Source organism: Podarcis erhardii (assembly GCF_964252035.2).
Source record: "Podarcis erhardii genome assembly, chromosome: 7".
NCBI lineage: Eukaryota > Metazoa > Chordata > Lepidosauria > Squamata > Lacertidae > Podarcis > Podarcis erhardii.
The window spans coordinates 34,212,813-34,229,335 of record NC_138511.1 but is presented as its reverse complement, the minus strand read 5'-3'; the positions used below and the strand labels follow the sequence as shown (position 1 = coordinate 34,229,335).

The window sequence follows — 16,523 nt, the reverse complement described above, 5'->3', positions numbered from 1 at the left end:
CATAAGGTTGGTGTTAAAGGCGACACAATAGAGCCATGCAAGATCATGCAATGTGTGGAGAAAGTGGATAGAGGGAAGCTTTTGTCTCCATCTCTTTACACTGGAATTCAGTGACCGTCAATGAAGCTGAATGGTGGAAGATTCGGGACAGACAAAAGGTTGTACCTCTAGCTGTTGACGGCTTCACATGGTGCTCTGCTGTCTGGCTCTGATGGGAGTTGGAGTCCCAACTGTCCCAACACAGGGGTCCCCATCCCTCATTGAAGTAGAACTTTCAGCAGATGAGGAGACTACACTTTAGAAGCAAGTTCCACTGGCTTCCATATGGGATCCTGTTCTCCAATTAAGCCCTGGTCATCTATTTCTGAAACAATGTACAACCAGACCACAGAAAAGTACCCTACCACCACATCCTCTATCTTGGTCTGGTGACATATGGGCTTAAATATGCTTTGGATCGGGGCACTCCAATAGATGATGGATGCAGCAAGAGAGCCAGTGTGGTGTAGTGGTTAAGAGCGACGGACTTGTAATCTGGTGAACCGGGTTCGCTTCCCCGCTCCTCCACATGCATCTGCTGGGTGACCTTGGGCTAGTCACACTTCTCTGAAGTCTCTCAGCTTCACTCACCTCACAGTGTGTTTGTTGTGGGGGAGGAAGGGAAAGGAGAATGGTAGCCGCTTTGAGACTCCTTAGGGTAGTGATAAAGCAGGATACCAAATCCAAACTCCTTCTTTATATCTGAACTATGGGGCACAGCAAACATATAGCCCATGTATGGCACTCTTTTAGAGCAAGCACCATTCACCCTGAAATAATGCCAGCAAGCCTACATAGAGAAATAACAAGTTTAATAGTACTTTAAAAAAAAAAAGCCTATCTATTTAAACATAAGGAACCAAGGATATTCAGATCCAAGAATGAGAAAAGGTTGTTTATGGAGTCCATCAACTTCACTTAACGGTTGCTTTTCCGCAAAGAACTGTCAACTGGTTCTAAGGAAGGGGGGAAAGAAAAAAAGCATGGGCAATTGATGGAGCTCTCCAAACATCCCTCTGAACCACCAAAACTCCAGATTCTATAAAATGAATGCCTTACACAGAAGTATTTCTAAGAACTACTTGCATGGATTTTTCAGACCCGAGAAGGAACAGTGCAGATTGGCACAGCTGACAACGATGTTATGATGGACACTGCAAGCCCCCCTGTGCGGAGAGAGCCATTTCCAAGGTTTATTTGTTCTTCACACTTACCACAAGGCTGTGGATATGCTGGACGGTGTCCTCATTCAATAATTCCACATTGACGTTCTGGAGATCATCGCCAGCTGAGCAGAGAGTCTGAACAAGAGCAGAGAGTTGCTGTTTGCAAGCCGCATGGGTCATGAGCATGCATCATTACACATGTTATTGCTTCGTGTCACATAAAGAAAGTGGGCAGAGAAAAGTTCCTCTCCCTCTTTCCTAATGCTAGAACTCATGGTTATCCAATATAGCTGAACGGTAGGACTTACACATGCAGCACAGAGTTGAACTATGGAAAACTCCCACAGGAAGAAGCAATGGCCACCAAACTGCATGGTTATAAAAGTTGATTAGACAAATTCGTGGCAGAGAGGGCTACTGGTGGCTACCTAGCCATGGTGGGTATGCTCTGCGCCTCCACAGCTGGAAGCAGCAATGAAAGGGGTTTGGGAGACGTCCTTAATTTTTGGATGTGTGTCTCAACCTGGATGCATTTATATTTGCAAATCAAAGATTCACAGCCCTCCCCGGCTGATACAGTACCTTCCCATCAGACAAAGGGATGTTGACAAAGGGAACTGAGCTTTCGTGGGGCATCGACATACTCCGGAGCGTCACCGCCTGTGTTCTCTCTGAGGCAGATGCACTTTTGGAGAGACCCCTTTGTGGAAATCTAGGCACCAGAAAGAGGTGGGGAAGGGGGTGGAGGAGAGGGAAGGCGGTTCAGAAAAGGGCAAAACAACTGATTGAGGAGATGACGCAAGACCCCTATAAGGAGAGGGTCCAGACATTTGGTGATGTTTGAGGAGGTTAGTTTTAAGGAAAAGGTAAGACGAGCCATAATAGAGGTGCATGGAATTGCACACGGTGCATAGAAAGTGGACAGAGAGAATGTTTTCTTCCTCTCTCATAATACATTACAATTTAGCAATATCCAATGAAACTGAATGTTGGGGGATTTGGGACAGAGGAAAGGAAGTACCAGCTCAAACCTCTTCCCACACTGAGCTTATCAGGTAGACTGGAAGGAAACAAAGGCTTGATTATCTAGTTCTTCCCAAGGTGAGGGGAAGGGGGCATACCTAAACCTGGCAGGACAGCTTAAAGGTAAAGGGACCCCTGACCATTAGGTCCAGTCGTGACCGACTCTGGGGTTGCGGCGCTCATCTCGCTTTATTGGCCGAGGGAGCCGGCGTACAGCTTCCAGGTCATGTGGCCAGCATGACTAAGCTGCTTCTGGGGAACCAGAGCAGCGCACGGGAATGCCGTTTACCTTCCCGCCGGAGCGGTACCTATTTATCTACTTGCACTTTGACATGCTTTCGAACTGCTAGGTTGGCAGGAGGGCAGGACAGCTTACTTGATTGTATTAACCCCTTCATGCATTCGTTGGACTTAGGTTGGCTGCATGAGTCTTGATTATCTCACAATATAAACAGCATGGCTTGCCTTTTAGAGCCCAACGAGATGCACTTGGAAGCAGACACCGGCCGCTCCCGCATCGAGGTCGATCGCTCAATGGTTCTCCCGTTTGGAGTGGCGTATGCAGACCTGATGGGACACAGGGGGCATTTACAGGATTTTAAGCTTGCAGCAGCAGTTCCTCTTGTGCCTGCTCCTGTGAGAATTCTCTATAAGGAGAGGTCAAATGGCAGACAGAATGATCACAAGGAGCGGAGCTGTTGCAGCTGCGGAGACTTACCCATGTAGTCCGTGGATCACTTCATGCTTCTCTTAGGTAGTTCATAATATTATAAAAACATCAAAAGTACAAAGTAATGCCACATTTTAAAGCAAAAACAGAATGATTAGGGGCGAAATTCTCTTAAACATCAAGATAAACCCAATTAAAAGATATAATAGCCCATGCTTTTTTCTGGGGGTACGCATACCCCTAAACATTTTGTGAATCTTTGTGCTTTTGTCCATTTACTGTATTTATTTTTCCCAATTTGAACAATAAAATGGTGATTATCTTGAATCAAAATGAGAGTACACCTAAACATTTTTTTTAGAAAAAAAGCACTGATCATAACTACTAGCAGATAAGAATAGCACATAACTAACTGATAATAAATAATAATAATAATAATAATAATAATAATAATAATAATAGCAGATATTTTCATTATTATTTATTTGCTTATTTATTACCTGCTCCTCACCCTAATAATAACTAATAGCACATAACAGCTACCAGCAGATTTAAAACACAGAAATGCAGCAGAGCCAAGAAGTCCTACCCACCTAATATGCAAGCAGATAGAGATGCCTGGAGAACCACATTCAGTTCCCAAGGCCTGAGGTTTCTCAGCCATGAGGTACGTGACTGAGGACATGGACAGGTGTTTTTTTAAAGCTTCCTAGTACAACCAGGAAGGCTAGCAACCTCCTTTTTCTAAGACTATTCTCATAAGCAGCTTCATGATGCCTCTTTTTAAAACAGAAGGCATTGGCCATCAACAGCCATCACTTATAGGGAGCAGAAGCAGCTTCCAGCCAGTTAAAAGCTCCATTGATTTCATGCTTGCAGCCTCCCCCATCGAAATATGTAGAACTTGGTCTTTAGCTGGACAGCACCATATTTTACTGGGTGTTAGATATGGCGCAGCGGTCAGCAAACTTTTTCAGCAGGGGGCTGGTCCACTGTCCCTCAGACCTTGTGGGGGGCCAGACTATATTTTGAAGGGGAAAAATGAACGAATTCCTATGCCTCGCAAATAACCCAGAGATGCATTTTAAATAAAAGGACACATTCTACTGTAAAAACAGGCTGATTCCTGGACCATCCACAGGCCGGATTGAGAAGGCAATTGGGCCGGATCTGGCCCCTGGGCCTTAGTTTGCCTACCCATGGCATAGGCGTAGGGTCTCTTGTGCCATAGGCAGAGCTGCTCCTTTGAAAGCCAACGCACTTCGTTGCCTCACAAGAAGAACCAAAAACAATGCAGCAAGAATATAGGGTTACTCTTACCTGGACGGAGTCCCTTGCTTTCCCTTTACAGCAGAAGCCAAGGAAGCCAGAGAATTTGTTTTAAATGCCTGCAAGGGTGTTAAGCAGCAAAACAGGGCATTAGGCCACAAAGGTAGTCCAAGGAAAAATCAAAGTTGTTTAGCATTCCTAAAAGTCACTCGATTCTTCACTGTTTGGAACAGCAATCTAATTTTGCAGATTTATAGGCAATGGGAAATTGAATAATGTGGGACTTGTATGTCTGTTTCCTGCCGCCAGTGAATAACCTGTGTGCCACACAAAGCATTTCCCAGCTCACATGCACTACCTCACACATAGAACGCTGCATAAGATCAGCATATACACCTTTTGTGCCCTGGTGCTAATGTCACAACTGAGGGGGGCAAGGGATTTCAGGTAGAGCCTGCCCCCACCCCAAGCACCTGTCGGGATCTGATCTTGCCATGCACACAAAATTCTCACGCTGACTTCTGTTGATGCTGACTTTGCACAGAGAACCTTGGGGGAATGGGCCCTTTGCCAATCTTGGGGGCCACTGAACATTCAACCTCACCAGGATCACTCCATTTCCAGGGTTGCAGAGACAAAGAACTCTCCAGGCCACACTGCTAAAGAGGGTAGCTTTGAATCAGCAAATAAGTGTAGCGTGTCTTACATATTGGACCTGCAACAAAACAGTGAGAGTGCTCTCATGCAGGTTTCTAGACTGCAGAGCCCTTTCCCAGGATATTCCATTCCATTCCCAACCTCAGTTTTGTTCCCAGGACACTCAGCATTGCATGTGCATTTAGCGTACTCAGTCCTCGTTGAGCTATCTTCAGGTCGTTTCCCCATCTAAGGTTTTTTGGGGGTTTTTGGTACATCCACAAACCTCCAGGTTCCTCAGAGCCACCTAATGTCTCCCTCTTGTGCATGGATAGTACTGTTTTGGCTACAGAAGGATCCACACTTAAGAGAATGAATTTGCTATGAGCACATATGAGATACTCCCCCCCCCCCCACTTACCTTTCGAGACAGTTTCCTGGCTGGGGCTCCACTCCCTTCTTCCTCTCCCTTGTATTCCACAATTGTCGTGACCTTAACTAGAAGGGGCAATTTGGTCAAGGGTTATTATAGGCATGTTATGCATGCATCTTACATCAGTCTCTCCAAAGCTATGGCAGGATACTTTGGCTTGGATCAAACTGTTAGGATTTTACGTAAGCCGATGCTGGCTAGTGTGATTAGTATAAATCACATGAGATGTCTGAGAAGAGTGTGGGAACGGGGACTTCCGGGTTGGCGCCTCCGGCATTGGCGGAATTCCTCTGATCGGGAGGAATTCGCTCCGTGGAAATTAGGTTCTGGCCGCCACGGCGAAGGCAGAGACCCACTAAAATCACAGGCGGGAGAAGCCTGTGAACGTGGGATTCGGCTGTCACCTTTTGCGCCTCTCCTACTCGCGGGGAGACCCGGTTTCGGGGATCCGGAGCGACGTGGGGTGAGCGGCACAGTGCTTCGAATTGTTTTCCTTTTTTCACGGAGTGAAGCTGCATTGCTGTTACCGGAGAGCGCTGACTTTTTCCTGTGGACAATTTGATTCTAAACAACTACCCATGAGTAGAATGGAAAATTGGATTCTTAAACGTCTTAATTTGGCACCGAAACGGGGAGGCTCTAAACAGGAAGTCCGCCTTCCCCTTTTGTAAATAGATTGAAGCAAAGAGCTTGTAAGCTAAAGTCTTGGAAAGTCCTCTGTAAAGGATTAAACTTCCATCGGCTAAAATCATTAAACCCCCCTTGGAAGCAGGAGAAGAGGGGGGAAATTTTGGATCGCGTAAGCCTGCAGGAGAGAGGGAAGAAAGTCAAATTACCACTGCTCTGAACCTGGAAACGGGCTGCTAGCAAGACCGACGTTTTGGGAAAGTTCATTGTTGTTGACAGCTAGTTAAATAAGAGAAATACATTGTTTCCATTGTCTCCTTCTGTGTTTAAAAAGGAGTAAAAGTAACTGAAAATTGAAACAAATTTTATTGCTTGAACTGTGCCTAAAAGGATTGATACAAATAGAAATTGTTTCCCTCTAGAGAGAGCCTTTGAAGCTGTTACAGGAGTTGATCTGGGGTGATTTCCAGCTGCAAGATAAAAAAATTGTGAGAACCAGGGATTGACCTTGGATTGTTTAAGAATGTCGACAGAAGAAGCCTTAGTGACTGCATTTTGTAAGATAAGTGATTCATTGAAACAGCTCCACAAGAAGATGGACGTGATGACTATTAAAATTGACAATTTGCGTCAAAAAGTGACTAATTTTGGACAAAAAGTGAATATCTATACAGAAACTATTCAGGAATCGACACAGGAATCTATTTTGATATGGCAAACTGTGGAGAACGCGAGGGAGAAAGTTGTTGTTGCTGAACCTAAAGTAATACAAGTGGAGAGGGAGAGAGCCCCAGTCTTACAGAGGCAATTTGATGACTATAAGTTGTTGCCTTCTATGAGTGAATTCAGAGAAAGTCAGATTTTGAGGATTGGAGAAGGAAAGTTGGATAGATTCCCTCATGCAGGGATTTACTGACCTTTGGGACCTGGACCTGGGTCAGGAGGAGATTGGAGTTGTGGGGACCTTCAGATTTGGAGGAATTTTGAAACACGTCCTGAAATATCTTTTGGATTTTAGTTTTAACTACGGAGATTTGGCTGACCTGTCGAGAAGGAATAAACATTGCTAGGTCGGGGCTTCCCCGAGATCTACTCTTCAGCATCAAAGGAAGGAAATTAAGAATAAGATCAGCAGAAGACAAAGTAAAGTGCATGTATAAATATGAAGAAGACATGCAGAAGGGACTTGGAAAAGAGTTAAGAGCTTCGGACAGAAGATCACCAGGTTGATGGACTATATGGAATTGATGGAAATGACTGGCAGAATCCGAGACCAGGGAGAAGAGACGGTGGAAGAAGATTGGAAAAAGTTTAAAGTTTATTTATATAAATATTGTAAAATTAATGAATGTTAGAAAAATGTTGGAATGAAATTATATGGCTTTAGTAGAAATGTTATAAGGAGTTAAGCATAAATAAGTATTATAGTATTAATGGAAAATAAGGTTAAAATAAGTTAAGATAATCATAAGACAAAAAATAGAGAAAGATGGAAAGGAATTGCTGAAACAATTAATAAAATTGGAATACAAAAAGGGAGGTGAGAGGAGGTCGAGGAAACAAGGGAATGAAGGATAAGACATTGAAATGGTATGATGTATGTTTTTAAACTGTTTTTGTTCTGTTTTGTTTAGTTTAATGTGCTAATGTTGCGTTGTGTATATTGTAATGTATTGTTTTTTCTTTCTTTTTCTTTTTTTCTTTTCTTTTTTTTCTTTTTTTTTTGTAAGGTTTAAAAGTAATAAATATTATTTTAAAAAAAGAGAGAAGAGTGTGGGAACGGAAGGCTGTCTTATCTCTTCCGTCTGAGAGTGTTATTGGACTATACTTTCGTTTTTGCTATATGCTTTCTGTTTCTGCCAGAGTTTGGAGAACACAGACGTGATTATGGATTCTCTGTATATATTGTGAATAAAACGTGGTTTGGATCTATGGATTGTTTTTATCTTCTTGCTGTGTGATGCCAGAAGACTTGTGTGCACTTTTCATATGAGAAGTGTCGCAGAGGGGCACTCTGGAGTGAAGGGACATGCCATTCCAGAGACGTGCCTACTGGGAGACACTCGGAGGTACTGGGGGGTCTGCCGTCCCCCCAGGAGCGTGTGCCAACACAAACAGCATCAGGTTTTGCACACTCATGAACTTTCCTCTTCTTCTGTCCCACAGGGAAGAAAGAACACTCCCAAGGGCCCATGGAAATAAAATGACTGCTCAGAGCATAATGCCATTCCAGAAATCTATGGTGTGACCACATCTGAAATTCTATGTACTGTTCTGGTCACTTCACCTCAAAAAGGATGTGGTGCAATCCGACTGTGAGGGGAAATGGCAGCACTGGGGTTTTTATTAGTTTAGGTAAAAGAGATGGCATGATAGAAGCTTATGAAATTATGAGTGGCATGGAGAAAGCAGATAAGGGGGAAAAAATGTCTCCTCTCATCACACTAGAAGTCATGGACATCCTATTCAGCTGAATGTTGGAAGATTCACAGAGGAAGATAAAAGAAAGGACTTATTCATGCAGTTAAATTAAGGAACTCGATCCCACAGGAGGCAACGTGAATGGCTTTAAAAGAGGATTGGACAAATTCATGGAGGAGGGGGCTATTGAGGGCTACTAGCAATGAAGGCTACTATCCATGATGGCTATAGTCTGCTTTCATGGTAGGAGGCAGTAAATGCTTCTGAATACCAGTTATTGGAAACAACAGGAGGGAAAGTGTGCTCTTGTGTGGGGAGTCTGTTCCTACAGGCATCTAGTTTGCCACTGTGAGAAGAGGAGGCTGGAGTAGATGGGCCATTGGGCCTGATCCAGCAGGCTTCTTATGACCCCCCAGAACAACTGGTAAGCCAGATCTTCTGCATTTTGGGCCCCAGATGTCTTCTCCAAAGTTCAGCCCTGACAGCATCACTGCCATTGAACGTTGACCTGCGTGGCATGGAACAGCAAGTCAAACCATGGCCAAGCATGAACATTCTCAAACCATAGTTTAGCACGTCCCCAGAGAGGAGATTGCACCCAGTTTGTTTCTCCTCCATCTGAGAGCTAAGCTGTGGTTTGGCTTAGCATATCCTCCACATCCAGGTTCCTGGGTTTATTTTGCTCCAAACAAACCTTGGTTACTACTACTGTAGTTAGATAAACCACAAGTCCTGATCTGGAGGATATGCTAAGCCAAACCATGGTTTGGCACAGCTGTAGAGGGACTGAGAAACAGCAGCAGCAGCAGCAGCAGCGATCTCCCTTGCGTGAAACTGGGCAACCCTCCCTCCAAGCAATGCTAAGCTTGGAAGGTCAGCTCACCTCGTTTGCTGTTGGTCCTCACTAGTCTGGGAGTTGGCATCTCTGCTGCGCAGCAATCATTCTGTGGGCAGGAGGGAGAAAGAGGTGGTATTATCAGACCAGAATCTCTGTTGTGGGTTTGGTTGCTGGATCCAAAGAGTTGGACACATGGATGAATGTCAGAAGAGGCAGGTGTCTGGGGCATGTGGAAATCACATATGAAAAATCTTCCCTCTGGAGCCTAGTCATCCCATGACTTATACTGAGACAGACCAATGGTCCATTTATCTCAGTATTGTCTGCACTGACTGACAGCAGTTCTCCAAGATACCAGGCAGGAGATTTTCCCCAGCCCTACCGAGAGATGCCAGGAATTGAATCTGAGACCTTCTGCATGCAAAACAAATGTTCTATCAATGATCTACTTAGAATCATAGAATTGTAGAGTTGGAAGGGATCCGGGGGGGGGGGTCATCTAATTCAACTCTCTGCAATGCAGAAATCAACACTCAGGCCCCCCATCCACTTTGAAACCATTCTGGACCTTGCTTAGCTTTGCAAATGTGCTAGCAGTTTTATTCCCCAAAGGGCCTGGGACAAATATCACAGGCCACCCAGAGCTTGCCAGAGCTTTGACAAATGGGGCTGGCTTCTACTCCAATCTGCCTCTCCCACCCACTATTTAAAACTGCTTTCTCACCGCTTCCAGTGGTGTCCGAACTTTTTAAAATGAGGGCCAGATCTGATGAAGTGAGGGGCCGTGATTGAATTTGTTGAGCTTTTGTTAGGATTTTACTCCAAAGTTCTGGAGCTTTTTTTAGGGTTGAAGTTGTTGAGGGGGTTTTTTAGGATTGAAGTTTGTTCAGGGTTTTTTTTAGAATTTTACCCCAGGAAATAAACTGCCACAGGGGCCAGATTTAAACGACTGGCAGGGCAGATTAGGCCACCAAAACAGACTTTGGAGATGCCTGGCTTACACCTACGAAGTAAGGCATTCTGGTAAGGTGACACAATCTAGCACCTGCATTATCCTGGGTCATATCACGCAGAATTCCTTGCTCTGAGAAAGGAATCCCTTTTATTCATGGGTGGACAAAAGGAGGAGGAGTGGGGGCGGTGCAATACTTTGCACTACTGTAGGCTTTGGGGCAGTTGCCCCAATCTGCCACAACCTGAGAGCAGCATTGCTCAAGAGGCATAAGGATCTGTTACTGGTTTTTTTAAAAAAAGCATTTCCGTGTTACTTGGCCATACTTACTGCCATGGCAGTGGCGATGACTGTGGCAGCGGCAGCTTCTTCTTCCTTAAGATCTGTGGTGCGGAGACAGGCAATTATACCAAGGCAGACAGTTGCTGATTAATCAAAGGGACTAGCTTCTTATCAATCACACATTCTTTATAAAATAAAGGTTGGAGCAAAATACGAGCACAAGAAGAGCCTGCTGGATCAGGCCAATGGCCCATCTAGTCCAGCATCCTGTTCTCACAGCAGCCAATCAGATGCCTGTAAGTGGGACCCGAGCACAGGAGCACTCTTCCCACCTGTAGTTTCCCTCCTGTAGTTTCCAACAACTGGTATAAGGAAGCATTAATGCTTCTGACCATGGAAGCAGCGCATAGTTGTACTGGCTGGTAGCCATCAGTGGTCTTCTCCACAAATCTGCCTAATCTAAGTTGGTGGCTATCATGTGGGAGGGAGTTCCACAGTTTAACAACGTGCTGCATGAAAAAATACTCAGAAGTGGGAAGGGTAAAAGGGAGGTATTAAAATTGCACATAGTTAAGATATGGTGTTTGTTGATGACCACCAACTAAGGTGGCTTTACAAGGGAGTTAGACAAATTCATGGAGGAGAGGGGCCATCAACAGGTACAAGACAATGGCTTTATATTGCTTCCAATATCAGGGGCATTATGTCTCTGAATACAGCTGCTGGGGAGCACTATTGAGAAGAATGCAGTTGCACTGAGGAAGAATGCAATTGCACCTGGGTCTTGCTTTTGGGCTTTAGGCTTTTGGTTGGCCACTGTGAGCAAGGCTGGCTTATGCATAGGAGCTCTCAGGGGTACCAGGCTGAGAGTCTGGGGACTGAGAGTTGAGTCCAGGGAAGTCGGAGCGCCGCAATAGGCTCTTCTGCTGCGGGCGGGTCTATGCCATGAGTTCAGGGATGACTGAGCCAGTGAGACGCTGAGGTGGCGAGATGGTCCGCCCTCCTGCACGCCTGGGACTGGGCAATCAGGGTGTGTGTGTGTGCCGGGCAGATCTTTGCACCCCGGCGCCACATATGCTTAAGACATCCCTGATTGTGAGAACAGGATTCTGGACTCGATGGGCCACTGGCCTGGTCCAGCACATTCTTCTTATGTTTTATTAACAGGCTTGTATCTGACATTGCACAGGAAGTCTTAAGTAACAAAAAAACTGTGTAGTTGTGAATTCAGCAGTTAAAATCTGTGTGGTTATAAAGGCTCAGTCACAATTCAAAATGGCAAGCAATCTTATCCAAACATAAATAAAAACCGGCTCCTTGATCTCAGGATCCTTCAAGCAAAATTTGGTTGGGTGTCCGAATGTACAACAAACAAACCAAGAAGCCACTTTTCAAAATATATATTAGATGATGGGGGCCAAATGCAGCCTTCCAGGTCTCTATCCCTGGCACTCAGGACTCTCCCTAGGCCACACAGCCCTCACTGCCCTTGCTTTGCACCCTCCTTGAACTCTGATCGTGCTTCCTGCTTGCCTGGGTGGAGGGCAGAGATGGCTGTGTGAGTGTGTGCAGAAACTAGCCTACTGTGCAAAGGTAAAATTGACATTAGTGACTACCTATTTTAGAGTGGTTTAACAGTCCATCCTTCTTCCAATGGAACTCTGGCAATTGTAGTTCTGAGAGGGAAATAGGCATCTCCTATCAACTCTGAGCAGCCTAAGCCAACCACAGTTCCCAGAGTTCTTTAGAGGAAGCCCTGACTATCTAAAGTGATGCGATACTGCTTTAAGTGTATAGTACAGATGGGGACTTAGTTGGGAGCAAGCCCCATTGAGAAAGCGGCTGAGCAAAGTCATGACTGGCGCCACGAGGACCTATCTGCATGATAATTCACTTAACACAATTCTAACCACGTCTACTCAGAAGTATATCTGTCTGAATTCAACAAGTCTTACTCCCAGCAGGTAAGTGGGGTTGGGATAGCAGCCTCACCAATCAAGTCCTCCCTCCTCATTTTTCTCATGACCACCGGCATGGCCAGCAGCTCCACCTGGAATGCCTTCTCAGCTGTCTGCAGAAGCGAAGCCAGCTCTTTCTTCAAATCTCGCAGGTTTTCCTTTGCTTGGAGAAAGGGAGAAGGACAGAGGAAGCTGCCTTATGCTGAATCAGTCCATTCATCTATCTACCTCAGTATTGTCTACACTGACTGGCAGCAGCTCTCCAGGCTATGTTCTCTCCCCCAGGTCTTCCTGCAGATGTCAGAGGTTGGACCTGGGACATTCTGCATGTAACAAAGATGCTCTAACCACTGGACAATCTGGTCCTTGGCAGAAACACAGCACTGCAAGACCCTGAAATGAATAATCAAGTGAAGCAGCTAGAATTGAGGCATTTCTGTCCTTTGGGGGACAAAAGTGCTAGCACATTTGCAAAGCTAAGCAAGGTCCAGAATGGTATGGATGAGGACTGAGCGTTGAGACTCATGCATTGCAGGGGTTGGACTAGATGACCCTTTCAAGTCTACAGTTCTATGATTCTATTCTTCTAAGCCCCACTCCTTGCTTTTCACTCCACTTCTCCAAGATTCATTTATTTATGCACCACCTTTTCCTCCACGGAGCTCAAGGTAGTTTATACATGGTTCTCCCCCTTCTCACTTAATCCCCACAGCATCCCTGAATGGTACGTTAGGCTGAAAGGCAGTGATTGAGCAGGGCTTTGAACCCTGGTGTCTCCCAGGTCCTGCCCCAGCCTTTCTCAACCTTGGGTCCCCAGATGTTGTTGGACTACAACTCCCATCATCCCTGACCACTGGGCCCTGCTAGCTAGGGATGATGGAAGTTGAAGTCCAACGAAATCCGTGTACCCAAGGTTGAGAAAGGCGGCTCTTACCTACGCCAGGCTGGCTCACATTTCCTCACTCAGACCACCCGCTTTGCCCGCCCCATCCCGAGGCCTCACCCTGGTGCTGGAAATCCCGCAGAAAGAGACTGATGCGCTGGTCCCTCTGCTCCTTGCTCAAGAGGCTCCGATCTGACTCCACGCCGGAGTCGGCGCTGCGCTTCTTCGCCTCGTTCAGGTGTTTCCTTAGCGCCATGTCTCGCTCCCAGCTCACAAATCGGGAAAGCCCAGAAAGGAGAAAGCATCTCTCTCTGTGTGGATTTATTGCAGTTCCCCGCCCTGGCTGTGGACACGCCCACTTAGGACCCTGGAGAATTGGGGAGGGCGCTGATTGCAGGTGCAAGGCATGCTCTTTCCCTGAGGAAGCCAAATCTAGCGCTGGGAATGGACGGATCAGCTGCAGGGAGCTGTTCCTTTGTGGTGCATTTAGCTCTCCCAGTTTATTGAAAGAAGGGGTGTTTTCACAACAGACTTGGCTTTAAAAAAAGTGGGAGGCTTAATTCCTGGATTAGTTTTCCTGTATTAATGTCAACTTTTTCCTAGATATCTCAGCATGGTGGTGCAGTGATAGATTTCACCTGCTGAATTTCAGTTGTTAAAAGGCACTGGAGTAGATATTGTTGAATGTGAAAAAATGGCTGTATTCAGTTGGAATAACTGTGTTTAGGGTCACAACCCTGGGGTAGTTTTGCCAGTGTCTAATTTTTTTTACAAGATTTTTGTTGGCCCAATGAGAGACAGAAAGGTGCTTGGAAATCTATGTGGTCATTTTTGCTCGTTTTCTCCCTTGCATCCTAGTGGGCTGTGTTGCTTTAAAAAAACACCTGTGGCAGATTTTACCCTCTTCTTTAAGAGCCTTGCTGCATCAGACCAACTCTTTAACTCTATATATGCTAGCTTCTTATGTTCCTAAGTGTCATCTGTGAGAAAGGAGGCTTTTGGAAAACTCATTAAAATATAGAAAGCACCACGACAAAACAGTTTCCAACCATTCTTTTATTTAATTTTTCGAAGTTGTAGGTATGTTTAAAAAGTCATCCAAAGAACAGCATGAGGAGCACCTGTAGGAAATGTGAACCTACGGGCATGCATCACAATGTTGAGATATTGCCTTACTCATTAAGGACGTACATTTTTTAAAAAGAGAGAACAAAAATTCAGTGTAGTAACATTCTCCACCTGCAATCTCTAAACCGTTTATTTGGGAATTGCATCCACTGAGGTCCACTCTGGAATAGATTCCAAGGAGGACCGCCTTGCCTCCAGGACAACCAAGTTAAATTTTAGCAGCTCATCACAGTACTTACAAATGTGTCAAATCAACTGTGGAAGGATCGTACCATTTCTCAAAAGATGCAGGATAAAACAACAACAAACCTATTCATTCTCCCTCTGCGTACCAGAAATCAAAAGGCACAGTAACAGTGTTTAGAAAACACAAAGGAAGGTAGGTCAGCATCCTTGATTTAATAACTAAACCTCTAAGGATTCCTGCTTCCATTTTTAAAAAGGCAGGAAGCAACAGGTGTGGGAGGAAAAAGCAAACCTTTTAAAACATCCCTGCAAAAAGAGTTATTTAGAAACATGTAAACCTTGCATCGTTTTCAGGAACACTGGGTGTAAACACAAGGTAAATAGAAAACCCACTGGCTTGTTAAGACTACAAATACTACCCTTCCCTCCCACACTTCCCAAACCCAATGGGGGAAAAACTTATAAAAGTATATAAAAATATATAGTAATCACGAGTAGCGCACAGAATTCTCTTGCACTGTATGTTCAATGACGGCCCTTCCCAAGCAGTGAGCCCGAAGCCAGATTTCAGGGAGGAAAAGTGCAATTCCTTTTTTAAAAAACTGCAGTATTCCAAGAGTGAAACATGCTAGTTTTCAGTAGTTCACGTAATCAATGCTTAGGAAACCGTGCCAAGCAGTTGCGCCAGCAAGCTGAGTGTTCTGTTCATTCAGCTTTCTAATATCCCCATCCTTGTCAGTAAAATGATAGGTTTAAGGGGACAAAAATGCAGAAAGGACGTTTCTGCTGCTCTCGGATGGCAATGTGTCCATTTAGAATTAACACCACCCGTAAGATACATTTGTTTGCCCCTTTGGAATTCAACTCAGCAATATAGTCAAGTACGCAGGGTAATCTGCAGTTGTAATTGCTTTGTTCACTTGGACCATTCTGGAAACTTGGGTCAGCAACAGCAGCAGTCCCAAAAAAAGTTAAGCCAGGTTTATGTACATAGGAGCCACCTCCTTGGGGCCGAGGGGCCTTTGCTCCCCCACAATAAAATATTTGAGGGGGCCACCCCCCAAGTTGATAGGCATTGCCATTCAAATGATGTGCATGCGCTGCATCATGTGATTATGTGTGGCAGGGCTTACCTGCTCCCCCAATATTGAAATTGGCACCCCTATTTATGTTCAAGACTGAGATGGATTAATGGGGGAGGAAATGGTACTTTCACACTGTATCGTAAAATGAAGCCCAGTTGAACCAACATGGGAGACTCTTAGATCTACTGTAGGAGAGCAAAGTGTCATGAACCTGGGCGATAGTAGCACTAAGGCAGTCCACTCCACTCTGGTTAGCCATGCTAAATAGCCTACTGGCCATCTTGCCCTCTCGTTTTTCACTTCTACTTATTAGAAGAGAAACTCAGTCCATGTGACATACCTTGGAGAAAATCCCTGTCTTTCTGAGGTTAGAAACAAAAGAAACAGCCATGGGATAGCAATTTTCACAGAACTTCCAGTTGCCTGTTCAGGTTGAAATAGCAGCCCTGAGAGGGGACTGAACATTTAGGCAAGATTATACTACCAGATTGGACCCTTTCTCACTGTGACATTTCCACATTCCTTCAACGTTGGAGCTTATTATTATCGGTCAGTGATCAAAATATGCTTCTTTTTTGCAGAGTATGTTGTTGAACAAAATTGGCAGATCATTTCGCACATAGGAAAATGCTCCCTCTGGTATCGGCATCTTGTATTTATTTGCTACCATGATGACGCGCATTCCAATTTATAGCTAAGAAGCGTCTCCTTTGCTTAGCTAATTTACTCAATATCTACATTCTAAAGCAGCACCTAGCCAAATGAAAGGAGGATAGTTCTGTGTCCTGACTATAGCAGTTCCACACCTCCCTCTTATAGGCTCTCAATTTTATTTATTTAGCTCATACTTGTGATTCTTTTCCATGCAAAGACCATGACTGGCATCAGTTCACATGCTGGGGCAGTCTAGTCTGGGTTCACTAGGTT

General features: G+C 44.9%; 1 protein-coding gene across 1 annotated transcript; it reads right to left on the bottom strand.

The window, feature by feature from the left end:
- Window positions 1-832: 832 nt before the first annotated feature.
- Window positions 833-13,529, bottom strand: LOC309346477 (borealin-2-like). Its single transcript, XM_081870301.1, has 10 exons — window positions 13,318-13,529; window positions 12,349-12,477; window positions 10,405-10,457; window positions 9,168-9,228; window positions 5,225-5,301; window positions 4,219-4,286; window positions 2,694-2,795; window positions 1,788-1,917; window positions 1,254-1,340; window positions 833-995 (listed from the first exon to the last, which is right to left on the bottom strand). Exons 1-10 carry the CDS (start codon window positions 13,451-13,453, stop codon window positions 954-956), a joined length of 885 nt encoding a protein of 294 aa, XP_081726427.1. The 5' UTR covers window positions 13,454-13,529; the 3' UTR covers window positions 833-953.
- Between the last annotated feature and the right edge of the window lie 2,994 nt (window positions 13,530-16,523).

Bases quoted from the DNA above. Each gene is read 5' to 3' on its own strand.
- LOC309346477 (XM_081870301.1), bottom strand. From the start codon at position 13,453: ATGGCGCTAAGGAAACACCTGAACGAGGCGAAGAAGCGCAGCGCCGAC. The intron at 2,796-4,218 runs GTAAGAGTAACC...GTGTCCCATCAG, and splicing joins AAGCAAGGGACTCCGTCCAG to GTCTGCATACGCCACTCCAA. The intron at 1,918-2,693 runs GCAAGCCATGCT...TCTGGTGCCTAG, and splicing joins ATCTCGTTGGGCTCTAAAAG to ATTTCCACAAAGGGGTCTCT.